This window comes from Hemicordylus capensis, chromosome 2 (assembly GCF_027244095.1).
Source record: "Hemicordylus capensis ecotype Gifberg chromosome 2, rHemCap1.1.pri, whole genome shotgun sequence".
NCBI lineage: Eukaryota > Metazoa > Chordata > Lepidosauria > Squamata > Cordylidae > Hemicordylus > Hemicordylus capensis.
The window spans coordinates 38,908,565-38,935,475 of record NC_069658.1 but is presented as its reverse complement, the minus strand read 5'-3'; the positions used below and the strand labels follow the sequence as shown (position 1 = coordinate 38,935,475).

The 26,911-nt window shown below is 44.1% G+C and overlaps 1 protein-coding gene across 8 annotated transcripts in view; it reads left to right on the top strand.

The window, feature by feature from the left end:
- PDE4D (phosphodiesterase 4D) overlaps window positions 1-26,911 on the top strand; it is a 990,732-nt gene that overhangs the window by 292,127 nt on the left and 671,694 nt on the right. For all 8 annotated transcript variants that reach the window (XM_053289923.1, XM_053289926.1, XM_053289927.1 and 5 more), the window contains exon 3: window positions 24,223-24,458. In XM_053289923.1, the coding sequence (XP_053145898.1) occupies window positions 24,223-24,458 (236 nt within the window). The remainder of the gene's footprint in view (window positions 1-24,222; window positions 24,459-26,911) is intronic.

Genomic DNA, 26,911 nt, shown 5'->3' with positions numbered 1-26,911 from the left:
GGCATGATCAAAATTTTGCAATCCATGGCCCTTGACTGTTTATGGCAGTGATCTTCACTATTTTTTCAGGGTGGGGGGGGCACTTTGGCCAAAAAAAGGTCATCAATCTTTATTACACTCAGTGACCAGCAAGGCAATACAATAAATGCATTTATACATATCATACATACATCATTGACCATAGTTGATTATATCATTGTTCCTCATATTGACTAGACAAGCATATGATGTGCCCTAGATGCAACCCCCTTCCCATTTTTTAGCTACTTTATAGATGACATAGGAATCTCTATCCTATAAAAGAAACTTAACATTAAAATTGTCCAAATGTCCTGGGAATTTTGCTAATAATGGTCAGATCAAATCTCAAATATTGATAGAAAAAGCAATGCAAAAGAACATGAGCTATTGTTTCGATCTCACTAATGCCACAAGGGCACTGCCGCTGTGAAATAGGTATACTTTGAAATCTACCTTCCAGTAATGCCAAAGGGAGGGCTTTGAAGTGAGCCTTAGAAAATACTCCAAAATTTTTTGGAGTATGTCAAAGAAGAAAGATTGGGTGCTGGTGCAATTATAGAGGATTCCCTCAGTATCTTATAGGAAATAGGCAGCAGACCAATGTCCTCTGTTCACTGCTAAATAATTTCACTTGGCTGTTCATGAACCAATGTAAGCAGAAAATCAGGGGAAGGACCACAGGAAAACAATTTATCCTCTACCCTTGGTTTTTTTTAAAAAAAAACTTTCTTAATGAGAGCCATTTCCCATTGTGCTGACCTACTGCAGAAGGCCCTTTAAGACAGATGGAGTCCTCTCATGAGCTCTAAGAGGAAAGCATTGGGGAGGGCTACACTTCCCAGTACTCCATGCATGCCTTGAAGGATGGTGCAGGGCAGGGCTGAAGAAGGCTCTGTTTCCCTCTGGCCCTGGGCAAAGTGCAACACTACAGAGTGGGAATGGTCATCTCCACATGGTGCCGGGGAGACTGGGCAGAGTGTTCAGCTTTGGCCAGAATTTCCCAGCAAGGCCCAACAAACAATTGGGGAGCTCCTCATAGGATTGGTGGATCACCACTGAGCCTTACAATGGAGAACACATGTTTTATGGGCTTGTCGCCAATAAGGCATGTGGAATTGTTTGCATGGATCTGTCCCAATTGGTGTTCCATGCCTTTCATTTGAGAAACACTGCCATAATGTCATTTTGAATGGCTTGTTATGTAAGTTGATATTCCCTACAGCATGGGAATGTGTATAATATTTGTGTTCAGTCAATAGGCGGATACCATTTTATAAAGGTTGCAAACCAGCTAATGTTCAAGTTATTGTTGAAGCCTACACCACTTCCGCTTGTGGCATTCTGTAAATTCCTATGTACTTGCTTCGACCGCAGAATGTCTCTTACACAGAAGTATTCAAAGAAATCATTGTTCTATCCATCCGAGGTTATGGCTAGCAGTGTAGCTTTGCTGTTTTGTGGGACAGCAAGGTGAGTAGCCTTCAGCCTTGTAGAATTGGCCACTGTGGGAAACAGGATGCTGGACTGAATGTAGGCTTCTTACAGTGGGCCAGTTCAGATGATACAGTCTCTGCCCATGCGATTAGGAAGGGGACATACCAAGAGTGTAGTCATCACGATGTTCACTGATGACATCATGATGCCCTCCCAGCATGCCCCGTGTGTGTGTGTGTGTGTGTGTGTGTGTGTGTGTGTGTGTGATGTTAATTTGAATGGCCCCTCTTCATACACACAAAATACTTGTTTAAACATGTAGAGGGGTCATTTGGATGAACACCCCCACTATCAAGGCAGTAAAGCAATGTTCCAGGAACATGGCAGGACATCTGTGGAGGACGTCTCCATGGGCATGCTCTCAGAGCATCCCTTTCCCAATTCCATGGGCTAGTAAGATATTTTCCAAATCAGCCCTATGGAATATAGGCAGGGGCATTATGCGGACTTCCAAGAAACATAATTTTAAAAGGACATAAAGACCATCTACTCTTCCCCAAACTGTATGCACTGTTAAAAGTACTTATGAAATTCATCTTCTAGCTCATGGTTTCCCAATGTTTTTCATCTCAAAACAAAATTATATTTTAAAAATATTTTGAGGCATGCTGTGTTTAACTTAATATAGTTAAGCCATTTTTTTAAAGGCAACAGCAAAGAAAGTAACCTGTATTTAGTTAGTTGTCCTTCCTGATGCATTATAGGGCAAATCTGCTCCAAAAGTAGCTTCTGGAGCTGATTTGCTCTTTTATGTCCTGGGGATATGTCCTTCCCAGTGCATTTTAGGGCGACGCAAACATGGAGTTTAAACTTCTCACTTTTGATGCTGACTCAGAGTGAAGTCAACACAGCACACTGGCTAGTGTCCCATGCCCCCCACCCCACCACTCTTCAGTTCTGGTGGTTTTTCCCATCCTCTTTGAATGCTGTATCTAAAAGCACCTCCTTTTGTGGACAATGGTAAGTGAAGTGTACTCTGTAGTCTGTCCTAGGTCTCCCAAAGCTCAATGCTGGCACGATAGTTGTAGAAGGTTGCTTTTTAGAAAGGGGTTGCCTGTAACATTCTTGGCATGGACCCCAAAAGAAGATTGTTGCTAGCTGCCAACTTAATTAAATGGTGGGGGGTGTTGCTGTGCTTTAATTAAAATATCAACATTGTTTCAATGAATAAGACAGCAGTGAAAATGATCTACAAGATGTTTTTTTTTAAAAAAAACAAACCAGAAAATTATGGAAGTCTTTATATCTATCTTCTGTTGGTTAAAGGAGTATGTACTCAGTTATGCCAGTCTCTAGATCTGGTTTGCCATAATTAGGAATGCCTTGTGAATACTTATCTTATCATGTAATAGAAGCTTACTGCAACACACTTAAAAGAACTGGGACATGAAAGAAGTCCTATAAGACGCAGTAGTTTATCTTGTTAACAAGACTAATTAAATGGGCATGATCAAAGTATGTAAAACTGAGCAGGATCTGATGAGCAGCTACTACTTTAATTTCTTTTTAAATAAAGGATCAAGAGAATATTAACTAACATTGGGGTAAATTCAAAATTGACAAAAAGTACACCAAGTGCATAATTAGTGTTGGAATACAGAATGTGATTGAAGGTCTGCACCATGGGGGGGGCGGGGTTTCAGGTTTTATCCAGGTGTAAAGAAAAGCAACAGCCTTGCTCACTGACTTGTTTATTTTTATTTCTCTATGTAAAGCATTTTGGGAAATTCTGTTGAAAAGCAGTAAATAAAGCAGCGTATACATGGTATATAAAATGGTATAAAAATGTTAGTCCTTGTCATCAACTCCTGTTTTTTGGACCTAGCAGTAATTCAATCAACTTCTCTCCCTCCTCCCCGCCCCTGGATTAAACATGCTTAAGCTGTTCATCAGTTAGAGCCTTATTCATATGCCCTGACTTATCTTTCCCTTAGAAGAGCACTCTGAAGCACTGAGCTTTTGATCAATGCCTTCCAGGGAGTTCCTCACACAGCAGGTTTTACCACGGGTTTTCTGAGAGGCTTTACTGCAAACTCAATGTTTTCCCAAAAACCCAATGCAAAAAGTGGTTTTTTAAAATCCTGAATATGAATCAGGCTGCACTCTAACGTGCATTGAAAAACCCCAATTGTGTGTGAAGTCCCTTATAACTCGCAGGGACTTCGGGGTAAATTTGCCTGATATGTGAACACATGCCCACCATCCCAGAGGAGATTCTATCTATCTATCTATCTATCTATCTATCTATCTATCTATCCATCTATCACATGTATATACTGCCCAAACTTTCATCTCTGGGTGGTTAACAGCAACATAAAACAATTAAAACACATATAAAAACTTAAAAGAATTCAACAATTTAAAATCAACCACAAAATTAAAACCTACAAATTTTTAAAAATTATAAGCTAAAGGGCTTTAGATGAAAGCTAAAGGGCTTTAAAAGCCCAGGGCGAAAAATTTCCAGGGTACTGGAATGGTTGCTGCTCTAGAATTAACTATGAGTTGTACCTGTCCTTCTGTGAATGGGAGGAAGGATGGCAGGGGATCTTCTTCCATTAGTATAGTTCCTTAACTTTTCTATTCAGAGATCAGAATGAAATTTCTGAAGCCATCTTTAGAAAGATGCCTCTTCTGTCCTCTCCTCAAAAAACAAAATGAAATGTACTATGTATGTAACAAGCCCTTTTGGCACACTGTTTGGTAGCACTGTAGAGCTACGTAGTTGAAAAGAGCCAAATGAATAAAAAAAGAGCCAAATAACTGAAAAAGAACTATAGCTGGTGATGATAATTTCTGCCAGTCAGTGGAATACAAGGTGCACAGTGTATTGGTAATCTTGCATGTTCACCCCCTAAGAAGGAGCGAAATATGGGGGAGCTCCCATTGATGATAATAAATGCATTTCTCTTTTAATGTTGATGTAAAGATCTGCAAGCCAGCTCGATTCAAACCGCAGTACAAATAGAACCAGCCTGGTTTGGGTGGTCTGAGTTCAAACCAGCCCAGCCCCAGTTCTAAGAGCTGGTTTGTGGGCCTGTTCAGGAGGTATAAATGGGAATCTGGCGTGTATTCCCTTTAAAAGTCAAGGGCATTCCCTATAGCAATGCCAGGGGGCTACAACAAGAGAAAGAGTACTTTTTTACCCTCTCCACCTCCACCACCACCACCACCACATACACCACCTCAAAATTAAAGGTAAAATCTAACCTTTCTCTCAACCCCTCCCCCATTACAATAGGGAATGCCTTTTACTTGTAAAGAGGAATCCAGTGAGGATTCCCTCCCCAAAGCAACCTGCGAACTATTTCGGCCCAGTTTGGCCGAATCCAAGACCAGGCCGGGTTGATCCGAATCTGAACCAGATTCAAACCAAACCAAACAAATGACTCACAAATTCCTATGCTGATGAAAATTTTTGCAATATGGCAGTGATCTTCATTTTTTTAAAGTGGGGGCCACATTGGCACAAAACCTTCCGTGTGAGAGTTATTTCCCACCACTCCACACAGTGCTCCACTTTCCCCAGCATAGAGGGAACCTCTCTAAGAGGTTTTTTAAAAAACCCTTTAATGGGTTTTTTGCAAACAAGATCTCCTGTATTCGGGCCGACTTGGACTCCACTGTTTTTTCAGGGTCTATGGAGGAGGTGTCCAGCAATCTCTCTTGCAGTATTAGATTGGATCAGTTTCAATCTGTGACTCCTGAGGATGTGGACAAGCTGCTTGGGGCTGTGAGGCCTACCACCTGTTCTCTAGATCCTTGCCTGACTTGGCTGCTTCTATCTAGCAGGGAGATTGTTGGAGACAGCCTTAGTCAGCCTGATGGATGACCTTTACCGGGGAATTGACAGAGGGAGTGTGACTCTGCTTGTTCTTCTGGATCTCTCGGTGGCGTTCAGTACCATCAACCATGGTATCCTTCTGGATCGCCTGGGGGAGCTGGGGATAGGAGGCACTGCTTTGCAGTGGTTCCGCTCCTATCTCTCAGGTAGATTCCAGATGGTGGAGCTTGGTGACAGTTGCTCCTCAAAATGGGAGCTGTTATATGGAGTCCCCCAGGGCTCCATTCTGTCACCAATGCTTTTTAATATCTACATAAAACCGCTGGGTGAGGTCATCAGGAGATTTGGTGCTGGGTGTTCAGTATGCTGATGACACCCAAATCTACTTCTCCTTTTCATCTTCAGGAAATGTCACTCATTTTCTAAATGCCTGCCTACAGGCCGTAATGGGCTGGATGAGGGAGAACAAATTGAAGCTGAATCCAAGCAAGACGGAGGTGGTCATTGTGGGGGCTCAGAATCTGAGGGATGAGTTAGATTTCCCTGTGCTGGATAGTTACACTATCCCAGAAGGAGCAGGTGTGCAGCTTGGGAGTACTCCTGGACCCAGGCCTCACCCTGGTTTCTCAGGTGGAGGCCATGGCCAGCAGTGCTTTCTATCAGCTTCGGCTGATTCGACAGCTGCATCCATTCCTCAGAGAGGATGACCTCAAAACAGTGGTGCATCAGCTGGTAACCTCCCGGCTTGACTACTGCAATGCGCTCTACGTGGGGCTGCCTTTGTACATAGTCCAGAAACTTCAGTTAGTTCAGAATGCGGCAGCCAGACTGGTCTCTGGGGCAACCCGGAGAGACCATATTATGCCTGTTTTGAAACAGCTTTACTGGCTGCCGATATGTTTCCAGGCAAAATACAAAGTGCTGGTTATTACCTTTAAAGCCCTGAACGGCTTAGGTCCGAGTTATCTAAGAGAGCGCCTTCTTTTACATGATCCCCTCCGCATGTTAAGGTCATCTGAGGAGGTCCGTCTCCAGTTGCCACCAGTTCGTCTGGTGGCGACGCAGAGGCGGGCCTTCTCTGTAGCTGCTCCTGGGCTATGGAATGCACTCCCAGCAGAAATTTGTAATCTAAGATCATTGCTGTCCTTCAAGAGAGCCCTTAAAACGTACTTATTTGGCCTGGCCTTCCAGAGTTTTAAATGATTAATTGTTTTAAACTGTTTTAAATTGTTGCCCTGATTTTCAGGGCTTTTAGCTGTTTTATTGGTTTTATTGTGTTTTAATAGTTTGATTTTAATTGTTAATTTGTTTTTAATTGTTTTTATCATGTTGTGAACCGCCCTGAGCCATATCGGAAGGGCGGTATATAAATGTAAATAAGTAAGTAAGTAAGAGAAACAGAGCCCTGTGAAGCTCCAGTGTCATCTTGGAAGGACTCTCTGAGCAATAGGAAGTGTAGTCCTTTCCAGCACTCCATGTGTGCCTTCCAAGATTGTGCTGGGACTCAGCACCGCTCAGTTTCCCTTAAAGGAGCCCCACTGGTGCTGGGCAAGGTGCAGCACTGCACAGTGGGAATGGTTGCCTCTATGAAGTGCCAGGGACCTGTGGACTATGCCTGTGGACTATTCTGATTCAGCTGAAACTTCACACGGGCCTAATAAACAATTAGTCAGGAAGCTGTGCTTTGAGGGGATGGGAGTCACTACTGGCTCCAGGACCTTGCGAGCGGAACACTGCAAATATGGGGTCCGCATTTCAGCTCAGCTGTGATTCGTACACATTTGGGAATCTTTGTGGAATATGTGCTCAGTGTGATGTTTCAAATGATTGCTCATTTTTGGAAAGGACTTTTTGAAAGTGGGCGATGTGGTGATAGATCCATTCTTTTACTTTTTGACTTTGAAGAGTTTTTTGTTTTTAATTTCAGCTCAGTTGTTTTTAAGATTAAGACAAACCTGAGGAATTCTAGGCAACTGTGCAGAGCTGAATGCTTGGCTTGAATTGGATGCTACATGGATTTTTGTGATAAATGTCTGCACAGGGAGCAGCAGTGTGTAATTGAGCAAATGAAGCTAGAAGTGGTTTGTCCACACTGATGCTTCAAACACTTATGCAACATAGTAAGCATAGTTTATCTATATTATGGGGCAAACTAGAATTAAGTTCTACTTAACTGCTCAAAGTCAAGAAACTGTATAATGTATTGCTGCTTCTGTCTTTATGTACATTATATTATTTTGAATGCTGAATTATGGAAATTAATAAATTGTTAGTAACAAAAAACCCCAACAAAATCAAAGCAAAGCAAAATCACTGCAAATTAAGTATCATTATGCTCCGCTGGGTGACCAAACCACCGGGCACAAACTAAAGAGGATTTAGGGGCTCCCAGGAGCTGTGGAGGCCCTGGACTTTGGCCCCGAAGTCCAGGGTTAAGAACACCTCAGGAGAGCAGATGTTCTATATAGGCTTGAGTTTCTTGTAATTGAAAATGGCTTTGATATACCACTGCCAGGGCAAAAGGCATGCAATGCTGGTGAGGGATTGCAGTTTAAAGTTTCAGAGTATTAACTGCATGAATTGTCTGAGTGGAGAGTTCTCGTAGTACAGAGAACCTGTGGATGGCTATTGCTGTTCTCTGATGGCCAGCTGCTATCAAATGAGGGCCGCCTGCTCCCAAGGGTTGTTGCCTGCTTGATGAGATGATCTGAGGGGGCTCTGCTCTGGGTGCTGACAATGAGGGAGGCTTGGTTGTCATGCATGCGAGACAGGGCCTTCTCTGTTGCTGCCCCCAGACTTTGGAATGCTCTCCCAGTGGTCATTCACTCCTCGGACTCCTTCACAGTTTTTAGAAAGCTTGTTAAATCGTGGCTTTTTATCCAGGCCTTGACATGATTGTTTTATTGCTGCTTCTGTGTGTTTTTATCTGTGTACAGTTTTTATGTTTGTATTTTATATATTTTAAATCAGATTTGTTGTCATATTTTTAGCTTAATACTTTTAACTGTCATTTTTATTATGTTTTTTAACTTTTGCAAACCACCTTGGGATTGTTTTTAATGAAAGGCAGTATATAAATTTAACAATAAATTAATTAAATAAATAAATGTGCAAAAGTTAGGCTAGTGAGAAGAATAGCACAGCTTGTCTGTACCAGTACTGCACAATTTCTGAATAACCATGGGGGAAGTGGAAGAAAGGTATATTCTGTCCACGGGGAAAGCATTCACATCTCTTGCTCTCAACTTCAACAAAAGAATTATAGTTTTAAGCTTGAGTAAGAAATGTCGTCCCCACCCCCACCCCTGCTTTGTCCTTCCTTCCTTCCTACCTTTCCCTTCCGGGGTGTGCCGCCCTGACCTGCTGCCACTATCCCCATCGCCACCACTTTGTGCATTCCGTGGCACGTTGGCATCAGTGCCTCTACTTCTCGAGCAGCAGTGAACTGATTCGCTCACTTCCTGGAGCATCCAGCACTGCTGTGAGCATTGCTGGGTGGGAAACCAGGGAACTGTGGTGCTGGGAAGATAATGGCAGCGATGGATAGGCAGACCGGCCAGCGAGCCGGTGATAGGAAGGAGGCAATGCTTACTGCACCTTTTGGAGCAGGATTGGAGCCCGTGCTTGCTGGCTGAGAGGGTGCAAAGAGGCTGGCCATGCGGACAGCTGGGTTTACGGCTGCTGCACAGAGGGGAGGAGGTTCAGGGCTGCACCGTCCTTCCCTACCAGGAGGCAGCTGCTGAATATGACACCATGTCACATTCCTTAGGGAGCATCTCATGGTGAAGAAGGAACATGCAGCCCACAATGTCCTCCTCTGCCCACATCAGGAACTGGCCCAGCTGTCTTTATGGCCAGCCTCCTTGCTCCCTCTAGGCCAGCAAGCACGTGCTCATCACCTGCTCCAAGGCTGCATTCATCACTGCCTCCTTCCCTCCACTGTCCCCTACTTGCCTACAGTGAGCAAGAGCTGATGTTCTCACAAGAGCAATCTGCTGCTGCTTGCAGTAATGCTCCATGCAAAAAAGAGAAGGGGGCCTGTTTGTGTTTATTGTGAAGCTGAAGGAAGATGAGGGTGAGCCCAGGAGGGCTTGGAGAGGAGGCAGGAAGGGTGGCACACAGTGCGGGGGGAGGGGCAGCAGCAGGTTTTGGCCCAGGGGCCAGAATCATTGAGCTAAGTTTCCTGTAGGCACCACAGTTAAATTTCTAGGAACAATGGTGAGCGGGTACCTGGGGTTTGTTGAACCTTGCCCCTCACACCTATGGGTTTCAGGGTCTTCTTCATACCTTTCCCATCCCAGCCCTTCTGTCCATCAGGATATTGCAACTGTATTTGTCATCTACATGATTTCAAAGGAGATCATATAACAGACTCACTTTGAAACATACATGAGTAATCAACTTGCCTAGAATTTTAGAACAACAACAACAATAGGGCTGGGGGCCCTATCCAACCCAGCACAGTACCTCCAGTAACTGTTGCTGGTACCTATCTTATGTTTCTTTTTAGATTGTGAGCCCTTTGGGGACAGGGATCCATCTTATTTGTTATTTCTCTGTGTAAACTGCCCTGAGCCATATTTGGAAGGGCAGTATAGCAATCGAATTAATAACAACAACAACAACAACAACAACAACAACAACAACAAGGGTTTTCTTCTTGCTTGAGTGGTGCAGTCTTTGAAGACCGGCAGGTCAATGGACTGGAGATCTATGGTGAATTGTGTGCTCAGGTCTGTGTGTTCAAGGACCATTAAACGTATGAACATGGTGTATTCTCTGTCTGTCTCTTACAAGCTCTGTTGGTATTTTTCACTTTTATGGTTATGCAGACACGGTAAAAGTTTGGATTTGTGTTGCCATGGCTAATGGCCTGAGCAATGAAATAAACCTGCTGGTATTATTAAAGTATCTAGCTCTGTTTCAAAGTTCCTTCTTGTCTAAGAAACAGAACTGAACTGGGGAAAATGTGGAGGGGGTTGTTTACTCTTCTGTGTAGTCGCGAATGCATGACTGCTTAGCTAGCTAATGTACTGTGAGATTTAAGCAAGTGATGCTGAAGAAAACATGCTCCTCCACTGCTGCAGGTGCTTTTAAGACACTGGTAAATCACTGGGGCCTTATTAATACATGCTGTCAACACTATGGTTGTCACTTGAAATGCAGCTGTGTGGGTGCAACTGTAAGTGGCAAGCCGTTTGTGTGAAAGAGCCCTCACATAGTTGCAGCAACTTCAACCATATCCAACAACTTCTGTGTTTTTATGAGGGGGGGAGCATCATCACTGCAATGTTTAGGGCACTGCTGTTCAAAACTGGTACACTACACAGAGCTGTACCTTTGTGTTTGATTCTCCCCCCTTTGATTTTTTCAGTGTTTTAGACAGCAAACACACAGTTGGTGGCAGATATTAATTGGACCTGAGTGTATACCATGTGCTGATTCATCTTGCCGTGATATGTGCGGATTAATCTCATTGACACATTAGCATCAAATGATGACCTTGCATGTGTGAGTGAACCAATGGAGATTAATTCCTGCAGACAGAACTACCATATTTTTTCCATGTGAAATCGAACAATACTTTTCAATGGAAGCACTTTACATATTTGTGCAAAAGTAACCAAGGTTTTCTTACCATGGTGGTGTGGAAGCTGTTTCCCTGTGACTTCTTCTGATGGTGCACCAGTAATGAACAGGTGGGTGTATGGAGGAACTATATGAGCAAATAATGTGGGTTTTTTCTTCCCTAGATTAATTTTGTTCAGCTCCCAAAGAGGAAGACATTACAGAGGGACATAGGATGCTGCCTTATACCAAGTCAGAGTGTTGGTCCATCTAGCTTAGTATTGTGTACACTGACTGGCAGTGGTACCCCTACCAAGGTTTCAGGCAGGAGTCTTTCCCAGCCCTGCCTAGAGATGTCAGGGATTGAGACTGGGACCTTCCACATGCAAAGCAGGTACTCTACCACTGACCTATGGCCCCATTCCCTAAGGGGAGTATCTTACAGCAGACAGCACTCAACATGTAGTCATCCAAATGCAAACCCAGGAAAACCCCTGCTTAGCAAAGGGGACAATTCATGCTTGCTGCCACAAGAGTGACTCTCCATCCCCAAGACATTGACATGGGATAGAACCCGATGATTTGCCCCACACATATGTTATTGGAGTAGTGTGGGGAAGAAGCTTCTGAGAAGCCACTGTGATGTTGTTGAAGTATAATAATTCCTCAGGCCCTGTAGTTGAATAGTCCAGTAATAGGCATTCATGTGTGAGGTGCAACAATGATTTCAGAACACCAAGTTCTCACAGAATGCTTCCAACAGTGGTGTAGCAGTATCACCTAAGGACTTATTTGTGAAATGCAACTTCCAGTGCTTTGTATGTCTAATGCCAGCAACCACCCAGAGAGTTGGGCAAGCAACCCAGTGCACACACTGGTTCATATTTATTTTTAACCTTTTCCCAAGTACATAAAATGTTGTGAATGAGAACTGCCCAGAGAATACAGAAATCATAGCTCTCTCTAAGTCCCTGAGGTGTTTTAAAAGAAAGAACAGGGCATACATCATTTCTTCTTCCAAAACAAAACAAAACAAACATCCTACCAAAAGGACTGTCTTCTTGCTTTGAGTAACTCTTGCAAACAGTGCGGATGATGCTTTGAGGAACCACATGTGTGGACTCAAAGACATTCCATCTCACTAATTGCCTGAGTTAGATTTCCAAAAATTACAGAATTTTTAAGCTACACTTTGCAGAGTGGGGTGTGCCTTGCATCTCAATGCTGCATGGTTTTATTTATTGACTGACTTGTTTGCCTTCCTGCCTGCAGAGACTTGGGGTTTTTTTTATTTCTTGCTTATAGGAACTGGTGTTTAGATGTAATCTGGAGAAAGGTATTTATTGGGCTGTTGTGGAAGTGTGTGTGTGTGTACAGATATATAATCTACTTTATCTATTTTTGAATATATATATATATATATATATATATATATATATATATATGCGCATGCTTTAACGTTTGGATTTGTGTGCGTGCACATGCGTGTTTCTGAGCTTGATTATCTCTCCCAATTTTCTCTGCTTTTGTCTGACATTTCTTCTATTAGCATATAAACTAAATGTTAACTTTTCTGCCAATAAATACCTTGGATGTTTTTCAGATAATTTGCTTATAGCTCTGTATAAGCCAAAAATTAAGGGTTTTGTGGACCTTTACAGTATTAAAACCTTGAGCGATTTGCTATCTTCCCATGTCACATTGTATACTAATTATTTTTAAATAAAGCTACAGTTAAGTTGGAGTGGGGTGAATGTGTGTTTGTGTCTACTAATGTTCTTTGTTGGAAATATTCCTGTTCCATTTTTGTCACAAACATGACTAAGAGAACTCTCTTGATGGATTTCAGATGAATTAATGTGTTGATTTTGCAGGGCACTGATTACATTGCCTTGCTTTTTGGTTTTGTATAACCCACCCAATTATGAGAGGCAAACAAAATAGTTGGTGTTTGAGAGAAAGCAGCTGGTGCAAAGGAAATGTCTTCTTCCAGCCAGACTGAGAGAGTCTATTGGGCACTGCTCAAAGTTTGAATGGGACTAGCCTAGAGACATTCAATACAATGGGTCGCAGGCTCCAGTTGCAGGTTCTGAAGAATGTACGAGAGCTGCCAAACAAGATAGGCCTTGCTGCAAAAATGATCAGAACCAAGCTGAGTGTGGGGTTCAAGTGAAATAGACTTCCTGAACATCAAGGTCAGAGGAACCTAGGAACCTGCCATATTCCGAGGCAGATTATTGGTACATCTAGTTCAGTAATGTCTACACCATGAGTTACAAACGGAGTACTAGTAGGGCTCTCGGGGTACTCTTAGCCTTCCCCCCCACCCCCCACACACACTGCAGCCATGCTATTGCCTTCCCATCTGAGGATCATTGGCTGCAGAAGAGGAGGGAAGAGGGGGTCTTCACTCCTGATTGCCTGACTGTGTGCTGAAGCTCAGTGTGCCCTTCCCCTCAGCCTGGCTGACAAACGTCAGAAAATTAGCCTGAGTACTCTCATTGAAAATTAATAGGACAAGTAAACATGTCTCGTTGATTTCAATGGGATCACTCAAGTGTAGTTTGGATGCAACCCAATGACTGGAGTAGCCTGTTTTATAACTGTAATGTTCAGATGTGCGTGCGTGTACATGTGTACAAACACACTTTCATGGGGCACCTGAGCTAAAAGTTTGCAATGGAAGGATTACACATGTTTTTAAAGGCTGGGAGCTCCTGGTCGACACTGAATACGAATGTGATGAATATTTGTTTGTTTATCATATTTCTATACTGCCTGATATGTGCATTTCTAGGCGGTGTACAAAATTTGAAATATTTAAAAGTCACAAATTAAAATACATGTACTGCTTTTCAACAAAAAGCAGTTTTTATGTACAACAAATATTTATGGACTGATTTTCAACAAATGTTCCCAAAGCAATCTACATAGAAATAAATAAATACAGGTGGCTCTCTGTCCCCAAAGGGCTCACAATCTTAAAAAGAAACATAAGATGGACATCAGCAACAGCCCCTGGAGGGATCATGCAGGGGGCTGGCAGTGGCTCTCCAAGCTTTCAGGCAGGAGTCTTTCCCAGCCCTGCCTGGTGTAGCCCGGCCCGGGACCTTCTGCATAAAGAGAGAAAACAATGTGCCCTGATGGATATACCAAGGCCACCAAGCTGGAACACATCCCAGAAAGACAGGTGGTAGAGTCAGCAAATCCAATGCACCCCAGCTGGTCACACACCCCAGCTCTAGACTTGCCATAATAATTCCCGGGATCCCATGAACAATGATGGCTGATGAATCTGAGCCAAAGCCCAAAAGTTATAGCGTATGTCTGGCAATATGAGGCCTTCTACCCTAAGTTTTAGTCAGGAAGGAGGATTGTGAGCATAACAAATTGTTTGCCTGACTTGTGCCTCTAAGGTGAAGCCCACGCACACACAAACTGGGGTCCTAAGAAATTCAGAGCATGCATATTTGCATATTATCGTCAAAGTAAACAAGTGTCAATTGTTCTGGTTAACTGGAAGGGATGATTGGTACTGGGAAATGACTCTCTTGCTACTTAATGAATAATTGTCACTTGCTATGAAAAAACAACAACGTTTGGGTAAAAGATAGTCTTTTCAGCAGTCATGGAGCATGACAGTAGTGTGAAATGGAGAAAGGAATGCACAGTGGGAAGGTGATGTAAGTAAACAGCACTTCTCGCCTGCTGTGCGCAAACCAATTCACACCAGTTTACACCAACTGTGTTATTCAAACTGATGAGGTGTAACATTTTGTCCAGCAAAGTATTGTGATTTAAATCTATCATTTTCCTAGCATGAATCCCAAGGAAAAGTCTATCACTGACTTAGGCTAGGAAGAAATGTATTATATTCAGTTGTGGACTACCTCCGACAATGCTGGGGTCCAGCAAAGGACAGGATGGATCCTGATGACTGGGGCATATAGGACTAGGCATGGGGTTCAGATTCATGGAGAGTGTGCGAAGGTGAATTGGAAGTTGACTGGACTCATTAATATTTCTAATATTTTGAGGTTAACTGTGCAACCAAAAGCCACACTGGGAGTTCTAACTGAACAGAGGAGCAAGATATTAAAATTTTCAACATAATCTCTCACATGAGGCTTCCAAGCACCCTGGATGTCCCACTGCTAATTGTGACACACTTGAGTGTGCTGCAGCTGTGTGGGAGAAAAAGACAGATTCAATGCAAGGAACTATTTATTTATTTATTTATTTATTTAGCACATTTTAATACCGCCCCATATGTAAATCTCTGGGTGGTTCACAATCTAAAAAGGATATTAGGAAAGGGATTGTTTGGGGGCACGACAGAAATAACTCACTTATGGAATCAGGAATTGGGATGTTATGACGACCCATTTGCCATCAAGGGGTCATCCTCTGTCCCCATCGTGCTGCTCCTCTTCCCACTACTACCTGCTCCTGTCTGCTCATCCTGTTTCTCATCACTGCCATATTGCCAAGGGTGGCATCAACTCAAGCTGCCCAGCATCCATGCCTGATGCCTGTCCTGAGCCCAACCAGGACCCCCTCTCCTTACTGTGGCAGTGGACACGGGCTTTATTCTTGGTGTTCCAGCAGCAACAATGTTCTAGCCAGCATTCTAGCTCAGAATGGTTGCCCACCCTATTCCCCCCCCCCAATGTCCCAAGTAGTGTCCTGATGCTACATGGGACTTTGGGGGGGGGGGGGACAAACATGGCAGATAGGTGGGAACCCACCAGAGGTCATTTTGCTAAGGTGCCCCCTCAAACCTGAAGCCAGCCCCTGCATAGAGCTATCCCAAATACATATTCCTTTTATAGCTGGAATGATCAGCAGGATAGTAAAACTCTAGCCTTATTCAATAGGCATATCCAGGGAGCATTAATAAATGTGAAAGGAAGGCCAGTGTGTGCATTCAGTTCAATGTCTGCATGGAGCCTATGAAAATCAAATTGTACACCCCTCAGCGAGGAATGCTGCTATCTGAGGGTTTCCAGTTGCACACATTCAGAAGTTTGATTCAGAGCTCCACTCATGGTTATGGCTTCAAAAGCGGATAGGAAGTCCTACCGGGCACTGTCACTCACCACTGCAGCTCACTCATTCATGGTTAAGGCACTGTTTGTGTGAAGAAGGAAGCATCATAACTGTGATGGCCGACGCTTCCCGAATTGGTAGCCTAGGGCGGTCCAGGCTTCTGATCGCCGAAGCATGGGCCACCATGGCTATAGCATTGCCCTCTTCACACCTTAACCATGAGTGGCCAAGATGGAAGGGGTGAGTGACAGTGCGAGGGCGGGACTTCTTCCACACTTCAGGCACTGTAACTGTGAGTGGTGCTTTGGAGTAAATATTTGAATGGGGCTGTTGAGACAGACTGGCATGTGTATAGACTTCATGCAGACATTTAGCCAAATGCTTCTACAACCCTATTCCCTTCCAATGTGCATTCATTCACTTTGGGTATACCATGCAGGAGGATAGCTGGTCTTGTGGTAGAAAGCATGAATTGCCCCCTTTGCTAAGTAGGGTCCACCCTGGTTTGCATTTGAATGGGAGACTACAGGTATGAGCACAGTAAGAGATTCCCCGTAGGGGATGGGGCCGCTCTGGGAAGAGCAATTGATGCTCCAAGTTCCCTCCCTGGCTTCTCCAAGATAGGACTGAGAGAGATTCCTGCCTGCAACCTTGGAGAAGATGCTGCCAGTCTGTGAGGACAATACTGAGCTAGATGAACCAATGGTCTGACTCCGAAGAAGGCAGCTTCCTGTGTATTCCATGTAACATTATTATGGCTGTCAGAATAGATGTTTTGTACACAGCTACCATAGTGCTGTGCTTCCTGCAAGTTCCAGCTCTAAAGGACAGGAGAGCCAAGCAGAAAAGTGTGGGGCAGTGCTGCAAGTGGAGCAGCAGCTGTAGTCTGCCATCCTAGCGTTCCTCTTGCCAAGCAGGATGGCTGATAAAGCAGCAACAATTTGCTAGGTAGACCATTTGGCAGTGTCCAGTAAACACTCAGATGCTGGCTTTTCTCCCAGTGGCTGGCAGCCTTTGCTGATGTTGTAGAAGGAAGCATGCAAAAAAACCAAGACCTTATGATAGAGTCATTCTTGCTTTTTCCTTTCTTAGCAGTGCAGTCTCAACATCCTTAGGCAAAGGAAAATTTCCAGCCCATTGGAAAATTTCAGCCCCCTCCCCAGCCCATGCAGTTTTCTGTGCTGCCTATGACTTAGCTGATTTCAGTTAACTCTCCCATATCCGAGCATGTCACTGATTTATGGTCCTTGCAACTCATCATGGCAAAGTAGTCAGAAGAGTTGATTGAGTAGCTTGTGCCTGAGGAAGTGCTTGAATTTCAGTTATTTCTTGAGCAAGGAAAATATGCCACCTCTCTTTGCCATTAAATGTCTTACGTGGGCTGCAGTTCATGATCCATTTACTCAGCAGATGGCTGCTAAAATAAACAGCGTGTAGGTGAGTTGTGGTTGTGGCCAAAGTAATCTCTGGGGAACACTTCTGTGCATTACTGCAAATTGCTCATTACACTTGTTCATCCTGTTTATTTCTTAGATGATTTTTAGGGAGTTTATTTGGTAATTGTAAAAGAGGGTCTCCTCAAACACATTTTTCTATTTGTGTACTATGACTGTGACAAAGCGAACATAACAAAAGAACAGCCCTGCTGGATCAGGCCCACGGCCCATCTAGTCCAGCATCCTGTATCACACAGTGGCCTTTAGTGTTACATCTTTGTTTTCAGTGTTATTAAAAGCATCTTTTCTTTTTCCATGTGCTTCTAGAACATACCTAATGTTATTTCCATTCATTTTCCCCCTTTCATTTTGTGCAATGTGCTACAAATACAACAGAAGAGTAACTGCCCCCCTCTTTCAGTGGCTTATAGATAAGCTTTTCATGGCCAGTTTACAACAATCAATAGCTCCAATTTACTTTGCAGAGTGCACAGTATATCTATAATTCCTATCACGTTCACATTTCCTTAAGTGTGGGCTAGATATTTGTCATGAATGCTGGATCTTGGTTAAGCTGGCCTCATCTGATCTTGTTTTTTAAACAAGGTTCCCCATTTGGCAAATCTATCACAAAGACAGCTCAGACTGGAGCTGCTCAAACAAATGTATCAGAGAGTCTTCCATTCAGTTTCCTTAGCCACCTGCCACACCACAGGCAACAGAGGGGTGAAGTTAGCTGTGTACTCAAAACAATAACAAGTCTGTCAATATTCTGCAGAAGAGAGATTCATTTAGCAAGAGATTTTTCATTTCCAGAAACAAGGTTTTCTGCTTGCTTATTAGCCTGGAACAAATGAGACAGATGAAAGCTGAGTCCTCTTTCAGAACTACACCAAAGACTTAGACTGTATATGCACAGTTGCAAATCTCAGCCACCCAAACAGTGGCGTACCAAGGTTGGAGTGGGCCTGGAGACGAGATTTTAAAATGGGCCCCTTGCGGTATATTTATACAGAACTTTTCAACAGTGGCAACAGTCACTGCAGAGATGCTGTTCTGGAGATGGATAGGTCCAGCAGCGAGCCAGGCAGCAAGCAAGTCATTCTGTTTCTGTATAGCAAAACTGAATGTCAACATACCTTCTGTCCACAACTGCATGTAATGGGTGGTGGTCCTGTTCCCAAAAGATCAAGTTAAACACCAGTTTTCCCCCAATATAAATAATTGTACTACCTTTAAAAACAACAAGAAATCACTTAGTGAATTCCAAAGCGGCAGGAGGTGGTGGGCCAGCCTGGCCCTAGCTCTGCCACCGGTTGGCTGGAGGAGGTGGCGGCAGGCCGGTCTGGCCCAGCTGCTCACCAGGAGGAGGAGGAGGCAGGAGGAGGTGGTGGTGGGCCGGCTAGCTACAAGCATATCTTTACCGGCAGCTGGTAAAGATCTGCTTGTAGTTAGCTGGGAACAGGAAGGTCCCTGTTCCCAACATCCCAGGGTGAGGGGCGACCTCACACTGCGGATCCCAATTTGAGTGCTCTGGGCACTCAAGATGGCATCCACAGTGTGACGTCGCCCCCTGTGGGATTCTGGGAACAAGGAACTTCCTGTTCCCAGCTAGCTACAAGCAGATCTTTACCAGCAGTCACACCGGGCTGTGGAGAGGTGTGGGGGGAGGCGCGCAGCAGCAGAGCAAGGAGGGGCAGGCAAGACCTTCCCTTCCCCACCCAAAGTGTCTGCCCACTGGTGCAGGGCCTCTCATAGCATTTCTGGCCTTGCTCTTGGGGGGCCCTTTGAGGCAGTGGGCTGGGAGACAACTGTCTTCCCTTGCCTAATGTACCATACGCCCTTCCCAAACATCATTCTAGTCTTGCCCTTTGTTAAACCTTGGCAGAAGAACAGGAGTACTAGTTTTCAAAAACTTTGCCTTTAACCTTTTTTAAAAAAATTAAGCCATGTTGAGCAGGAAAAGGCTGAGCCTGTTATAGATGGTCTTGCTTTTTCATTGCAGACTGGGTCTATACACCTACACTATGACAATCAGCCTCTATCCACCCCCAGCTTCTGTAGGTAGTACCTGCCTCTCCATTTTATCTTGGAACAGCGTAGGCTGGTGTTCTTGTAGCATGAAGGGAGAGAATATGCCCATTTAAAAAAAATCTCTTGATGAAATATCACTATTGATATTGAGCTGATTCCCATGATCACTGGAAAGCAGGCTAAGGGAGCCTAGCCCACTTTCCAGCGATCGTGGGAACCAGCAGGCTCACAGGCAAGCCCGATAGTTCTAAGGCAGCTCGCCCACCTAAATCCCCCTCCCTTTAAATGAGGTTAACGGAGCGAGCACTCTGTTAACCTTGTTCTCCTGCCCGTGTGTCGCTGTGGTACACGGTGACACATTAGCAGACCCCTGACTGGGAGGCTACAAGCAGCCTCCCAGTCTCAGGGGTCCCCCAGAATGCCCCATGTGCCCCGAATGCCCCCGATCCCTGCAGTCCCCACCAGCTCTGTAATGGAGCCTGTAGTCGTGTGAGCAGCCAATCCATCCACCCAGGGCTGCAGGCCTGATCGTCTGTGGGGAGAGCGGGCTAAGACCCGCTCTTAGGCGCTTCACACTAATTGTGTGAAGCGCCTCATAATTTGTTTCCAAGAGACCTGGATTGCAGACACAGATATTGATAGGAACATAGGAAGTCATCTTATACCAAACCAGAACATTGGACCATCTAGCTCAGGATTGTCTACACTGACTGGCAGCAGTTCTCCGAGGTTTCAGGCAGAAGTCTTTCTCAGCCTTACCTGGAAAAACCAGGGATTGAACCTGGGACCTTCTGTATGCAAAGCTGATGCTCGACCACTGTGCTATGGTGCCATCCCCAAAAAATATACTTCCTGTTTCGGTTCTACCAGTGGGCAAAAATGCAGATAAGGATGGGCATGCTACTTTTGTCACCCAAACAATGAATATAGGTCACAGCAGACAACTGTAATGGTCCCATATCCAAGACCTGTCCACATACTGGGGAATGAGGCAGGCAGTTCAGGGGATGATACAGGGTGGGAAGATTCTATGATTCCGACTCCATGCTGCCAGCAACTCCCACAGCAGAACTTGAGCCAGCACTTCTACCATGACCTGGGGATACAGCCCTGCCTTTGTCTTCAAACACAAAGGAGTCTTCTGAGCACAGCCAGTCCTAGTAGAGGTGCCTCAGTGATGCTGGAGTGAATATTTAAGAATTTGGGAAATGCCCCCCAAGGGAAAGAGGTGCATTCACTCTGCCTGGGCATCTTCCATAAAAACCATCAGTCTGTTCCAAGGAGCAACACCCTTCTTATGCTATGTCAAGAAGAATATTTATATACCGCTTTTCAACAAAAGATCCCAAAGTGGTTTACATAGTGAAACAAAAACAAATATAAATGGCTTCCTGTCCCCAAAGGGCTCAAAATCTTTAAAAGAAACATAAGGTAGACACCAGCAACAGCCACTGGAGGAATGCTGTGCTGGACCTGGATAGGGCCAGCCCCAGAACATTGCTCTCTCCTGCTCATTAAAGAGAATCACCAGGGGCGTAGCCACTATTGGGTGACCAGGTTCAAAGCACCTGTTGTCAGATGTGGGGTGTGTGTCTAACCACCCATGTCTGACGTAGGGGTGGGGTGAGGGGGGCCACGACAGCGGCCAGTCATGGGCCGCCGCTGGCCTCTCTTTGCTAGTGAGAATCACCACTTTAGAAAGGTGCGTCTCTGCTCAGTTAGCAGGAGAAACTTATGCTGGTATGCCCAACTCACTTGTGTTTCTGCTAAGCTATCTCTCCAAATCCCTGCCTCAGTGGAGACCTCGCTCAGCCTAGAACAAGATAACTTAGCCTTGTCCACCAGCTATAGCCTTTTCTGGGCAGATAGCTTGGTGGCCACAGTGATTCATGCTCTGGTAACCTCCAGACTGGACTATTGTAACATGCTTTATGTGGGGCTGCCCCTGAAGATGGTTCAGAGGCTGCAACTAGTGCAGAATGCTGCAGCAAGACTTCAGATGGGCACTTCTAGCCAGAGGCACATCACGCTGGTCTTAAAGGTACTGCACTGGTTGCCAATTTGCCACTGAGCCGAATTCAAGGTTTTAACACTGATTTATAAAGCCCTGAACAACCTGGGCCCCAAATACCTGAAGGAACACCTTCTCCCATATAGACCTGCCTTTCAGTTAAGATTTGTAGGAGAGGCCTTCCTGGTACTGCCACCATTGCTAGCAGTTAAAGGGGTAGGGGCACGTGAGAGGGCTTTCTCTGTGTTGGCCTCTAGGTTGTGTAATGCCCTCCCCTCTGAGTTGCGCCAAGCTCAGACATTGTGCACATTCAGGAGAATAGTGAAGACGCACCTCTTTACCCTGGCCTTTGACTAGAGATGTAGTGATTCTTCTGCTCTCAGGCACTGTATTTTTTTACTGTATTTTTGATTTTATGATGCTGAATTTTAATTACGTTAACCCACTCTGAGGCCTTTGGTTATAGGGTAGGCTAGAAATGTAAATGAATAAATAAAATAAAATAAATAACAATAGTAGGAAATCCAGGGTCCTAGAGAATGTATGTGTGGCCTGCAGCTTCCCTAGTTTTGTGTGTATTAAAAACCAAATGGTGCTGATATGTAAAGACACCATGAAAGATCTGGTCCTAATCATTCAGAACAAAATTTTGAGCACGATATTATGTCTACCCAGAGGCACAAATGGATTTGCCCCTCCTAAAAGCTGAAACTGGACTTTTCCAATAAATAAGATGACTCGGTCGTACCTTCTTAATTTTGGTCTAAATTAATGTTTATGCCAGAAGAAAGACTATCAAAAATATATTTGATAGATCAAATTCAATCTAGCATAGCTGAACAAACATGTTCCATAGAATATGAAGTGACTGCAAATGATGCACTTCTATATTTCCGCCCCCCCCCCAAAAAAATATTTTCATTGATCTAAGAAGTTTTTTGACTAGAGGGAATTCATAAACAGATTGAAAGATGCTTACATATAGTGTAATTTGTCATTTCTGGGCATCAGGTGTAACATCGTTTATAAGGCACAAGCCCATGTACAGGCATTAAAGTGATATGGCCTAGAGTTTATGGAGGTATGAATCACGGTCAGAAGATCTGAATAAGATGATGCTGTCACAGATTACTATTACTACTACTTTTATATTGCTTTTCAACAACACATTCTCAAAACAGTTTACATAGAAAAAGAAGAAGGAGATGAGGATTCTCTGTCCCCAAAGGGCACACAATCTAAAAAGAAGCCCAATGAAGACACCAGAAACAACCAATGGAGAGATGTTGTGCTGTGGCTGAATAGAGCCAATCCCCCCGGCCCCAGCCCCGCTTAATGGTGCTTTCCAGATTAAACCCTAGGACTGTGTCTCTACATGTCCGTTAAGTGTTCTTCCGTACTACCTGTGTTTCCACATTGCAGGCCCTGCGCTGTCAGCAAGGTGCCGCTCACATTTCCAATGCCTTCTTTCAGATTGTATCCTTGTGTTTTAGTCCTGCAACGTATACACAATGTTATACACAAGAGTATAACAAAACAGCCCACACTGAAGAGCCTCCCTGTTGCTTCCTAGTCCTCTTTTAATCTACTAGTACTGACTCCTCTCAGCTGGCTGAGCTTTAAAGCCACTTAAAGGCACAGTACAGCCCAAATCTTAAAAGCACAACCCACCACAAGAAGTGAGGAGCAGCTGAGCACAGGACAGGGTCAAGTGCTGGGTTCACATTTATAGAGTACAAAGGTGCCAGGAATGAGGAGAGAGATGAGCTGGGCAAAAAGACCAGAGGCGGGGCAAGGTGAGGTAGAATGCAACGAGGCAAGCAGAACCAGGGAGTCTGCGTCACTACTCTGAGCTGTCTGCCAAAGCAGGCTTGGAAACAAGCTGGCTTGGTTTTGCAGGACACAGATCAACAGACCAGGTCCATGCTAGGGTCAGCTGACGGAGATGTACGTGGCCTGGCTTGTTGAAGGGCCGTGGGTGGCACAAGAGGGAAAGTGCCAGAGACCTGGTTCAAAAACCCCAGCCCCTTACAAACTAGGACCAGATGCCATTTTGACTTTTCCGGTCTCAGAATGGTCTCAGTCATATGGCTGCCTTAGAGGGAAAGTGAGACATCGAGGCCTTCTCCATCAGCCTGACGAGGGCCAACTACTGTTTAGTTCTGCCTTTTCCAGAACTATCTCATGCAGTAAAGACAGTTCAGTAGATATGTAATAGAGATAGCACTGTATTTGCTTCTTTTCCCCTTCCCTGCCCCCCCTTTTATTTTTGCATCATGTCTCTTAAATGGTAATCATTTTTATCTGTGAACTGCATAGAATCCACATGCATGCATGCAGAGAAAGGCCCCAAATGGGTTGCAGACCAGCCCGTCCAGTCATTTGGGAGGCAGGAAGGAGCTCTCGCCTCCCCCATCCCATTGAGCAGCGGCATTTTTTTAAAGGGGAAAGGGGAAACTTTATTTAAAAGTTTCCTTTTAAGTTTCCTTCCTGCTCCTCACTTGTTGTGGTGGGTTGTGCTTTAAAAAGGGGAAACTTTCTCTTTTTTTGAAGGAAAAAGGGGAAACTGTAGGAAAGGGGAAACTTTCCCCTTTCCCACAGCTGCTGTGCTGCCGCCACCAAACCCCACAGAGGGGTGGCAAAAAAGAAAAAAGAAAAAAGAGGGGTGACAGAAATGTTGCCACCCCTCAAATTTTGCCACCGTAGGCAACTGCCTACTTTGCCTACCCATTAATCTCCCCCAGAATCAATTGGTAGAAAGGCAATACCTATGCATAATAATAAATGCATCTAAATAAGAATGATGGACATTTTTATTCTTGTAGGTATCAGAAGAAACACTGTACCCTCATAATGAAGAGGAAGGGGCTCTCCAAGGACTGGACCAATACCGTGTTAGGAGACTTTCCTGCCGAAATCTCCAGCTTCCCCCTTTGGCATTCAGGCAGCTGGAGCAGGCAGATTGGGACAGAAAGGGCGATGCAGAGACCATGCTGAGGCCGACCAGCCTTCCACTGAGAACTCTCCCACTAATCGCTATTACAGCTGCAGAATCTGTCAGGTAAACATTGATTTAGATCTCTTCTCTTACATCTGTATGATAGCTGAGAAGCTCTTTTTGGCAGCTGATGTCGTGGATATTTGTGATGAAAATGTTTGATGCTTAATCATGGAGTAGATTAAAGTGGCTCTAGTGGCAGGCAGAAAAACTTCTTGGAAAAAGATGGATAATATGTCGGTTTGATAATGGTCATCTTGGTAGCGCTGGCAGAAAGTTTGAGGGAGAAATGCGTTGCTTTAAAAATGTCCTGTACCAGACAGTTTCTTGGTTAGTGCAAGGAGTACTTTATCCCATGGGCTGGAAAAAGAAAGTAATGGCAACAATATCTCTGATGGCAGCAACTCTTCCCCCTACCTCCCAAAGGCCCCTGGGTCATCATAAGGGTCTCTGGGTGGAAACCTGTTGGCCAATGGAGAGAAGGGAGAAGGAGGAGCTGCCATACGAGTCTCTTGGCAAAGAGGCAAGCATGACAGTCCTCCTTTCATTCTTCCCATCAGCCAGTGCAAGCATTCCCTAGAAACCCCACAATGATACAGAGGCCTCTGCAGGACACTCAAATTGACCAATGGGGGCAACTGAACTGCTGAAGGCAGCAGTGCCGCATGTCTGTCAGCCAGTTTGCACTGCTGCTGCCATCAAGTACAGGGGGGAGAACTGACAGTTCAGGGTTTGGCTGCTCTGTGTGTTCTGGTACCTTGCACTGGTACCTAACCTGGTTGGCCCTTAATGCTGTCCCTGCCCTTGCATTTACTAAGGTGGGAGGAATGTCAGCACTTTATTGTTAATTTTTCCATCACCCCTGATTTTATTTTCAACTGGTGACAAGGGTGAGATAGTTCCATTTGAAAATACCCATCTGAGAAAGTTGGTCTCATGCATCACATGTAAGACAGTTGTGTTCTGAAACTGATCAATATAGTGCTGAATGCAGAAGAAATGTCACATATTGACAAAAGAAAATATGGCAGGTCCTTGCTGAATGTGTCAGTACTTGCATTACATTTCTGAGGCAGAAATGTGGAAGAGAGTAAAATATTAAAATGTTTTTCTATGAAACTAAAAAGGCCATGTCAAGGTTCGAGTCTGCTGCTCTTGTGTGGCATTAATGTGCTGGGGTATTACAAAATTCCGCATAGTAGATAGATTTCTTCCAGGCGCTAAAGAGGCTAGCATTTTCCTGCCTAACAAGCTTATGTGTCCGTTCATTGTGCTCATTTAATTTGGTCTTGATTTACTGGGATGCAAGTTTAAGCTGAGGTCAGAAAAATAGTAATCCTGTGTGCAAGCTGTTGGGTAATGATGCCAGACAGTAAAAACAAAGCAAGACAAAAACCTAGCAGAAGCAATTACTGCTCTGACTATTTCTCTTTAAATCTATAACCTTTATTTCTTTACTGTATAAAAGTAAATGTCGTATGAATCATTATTGCTCTTGTGGCATCTTCCAAGTGGACTGAATGTCTTCTGTCATATGTGTTTTTAAGTTTTGGTATAAAATGTTGGGTTTGGTTAAACATGCACAGAGACGAAACCTCAGTAGCCAAATGTATGCCTATAATTTGAAATTCTGTGTGTGGCCTTTCATCTCAGGAGCTTTGAAAAATGCATAGACTGTATGGAAACTTGAGAGCTTTGATAAGGCTACAAAGATCTTTGTATCTTCAAAGATATAACAGAAAACCTAACATGTATGTGGGTTTAATTCGAAAAATCTTGAGGAATTTCAGGATGGATGTCATTGGGCTGGTTCACACAACCATGCTTTTTCACACAAAAGTTGCAAGTATCATGTGTTAGATTGGTTATGCAGAATGAGCTGTCAGTAAAAGATTTCTAATTACAGAAGCCCACCAATGAGCAGAAAGCTGTCAAGTGTTAATGCCTATTGCTAGTCAACTAGTGGTTGTATGAAATAACCTTTTGTCAAAGCAAAATAAGAGACACTTTCAAAGAATGGATCATCTCTTTCACATTTGAATGTAATGTAGTTTTCATCATTTATTGGCTGTTTTCACAATTTCCATTTTTAATACACCCATTCACCAAATGTTGATAAAAGGAGAGCTTAGTGATGAGTGCATCATTTATTGGATTGGGATTTAATGGGGTTTCTGAACTCAAGATACAAAAAGCAGATATGCTTTGAAGGGCAGTTTTTGATTCATTCCCACCCCCCTGCATGTATACCTTTGTTGCTCTTTTGTTGATCTCTTTCCATGAGACTACACTTACCTTGATGAGACCGTTTATTTTTCCAGCATCAAACCACCATAATTTATAGCTGGGGAAAGTGCAATTCTGCTTCCAGCAGGTTTGATCAATGCAAATGTTATTGTGTAGATGTTTATAGACTAGGAATCAGCAACTGGAAGCTTTAGGCCAATTCTGGCCTGGAAAAGTACCAGCTGCTCTCCAAGTTGCAGATTCAAGGGTGAGGAAGACACACAGAGAGA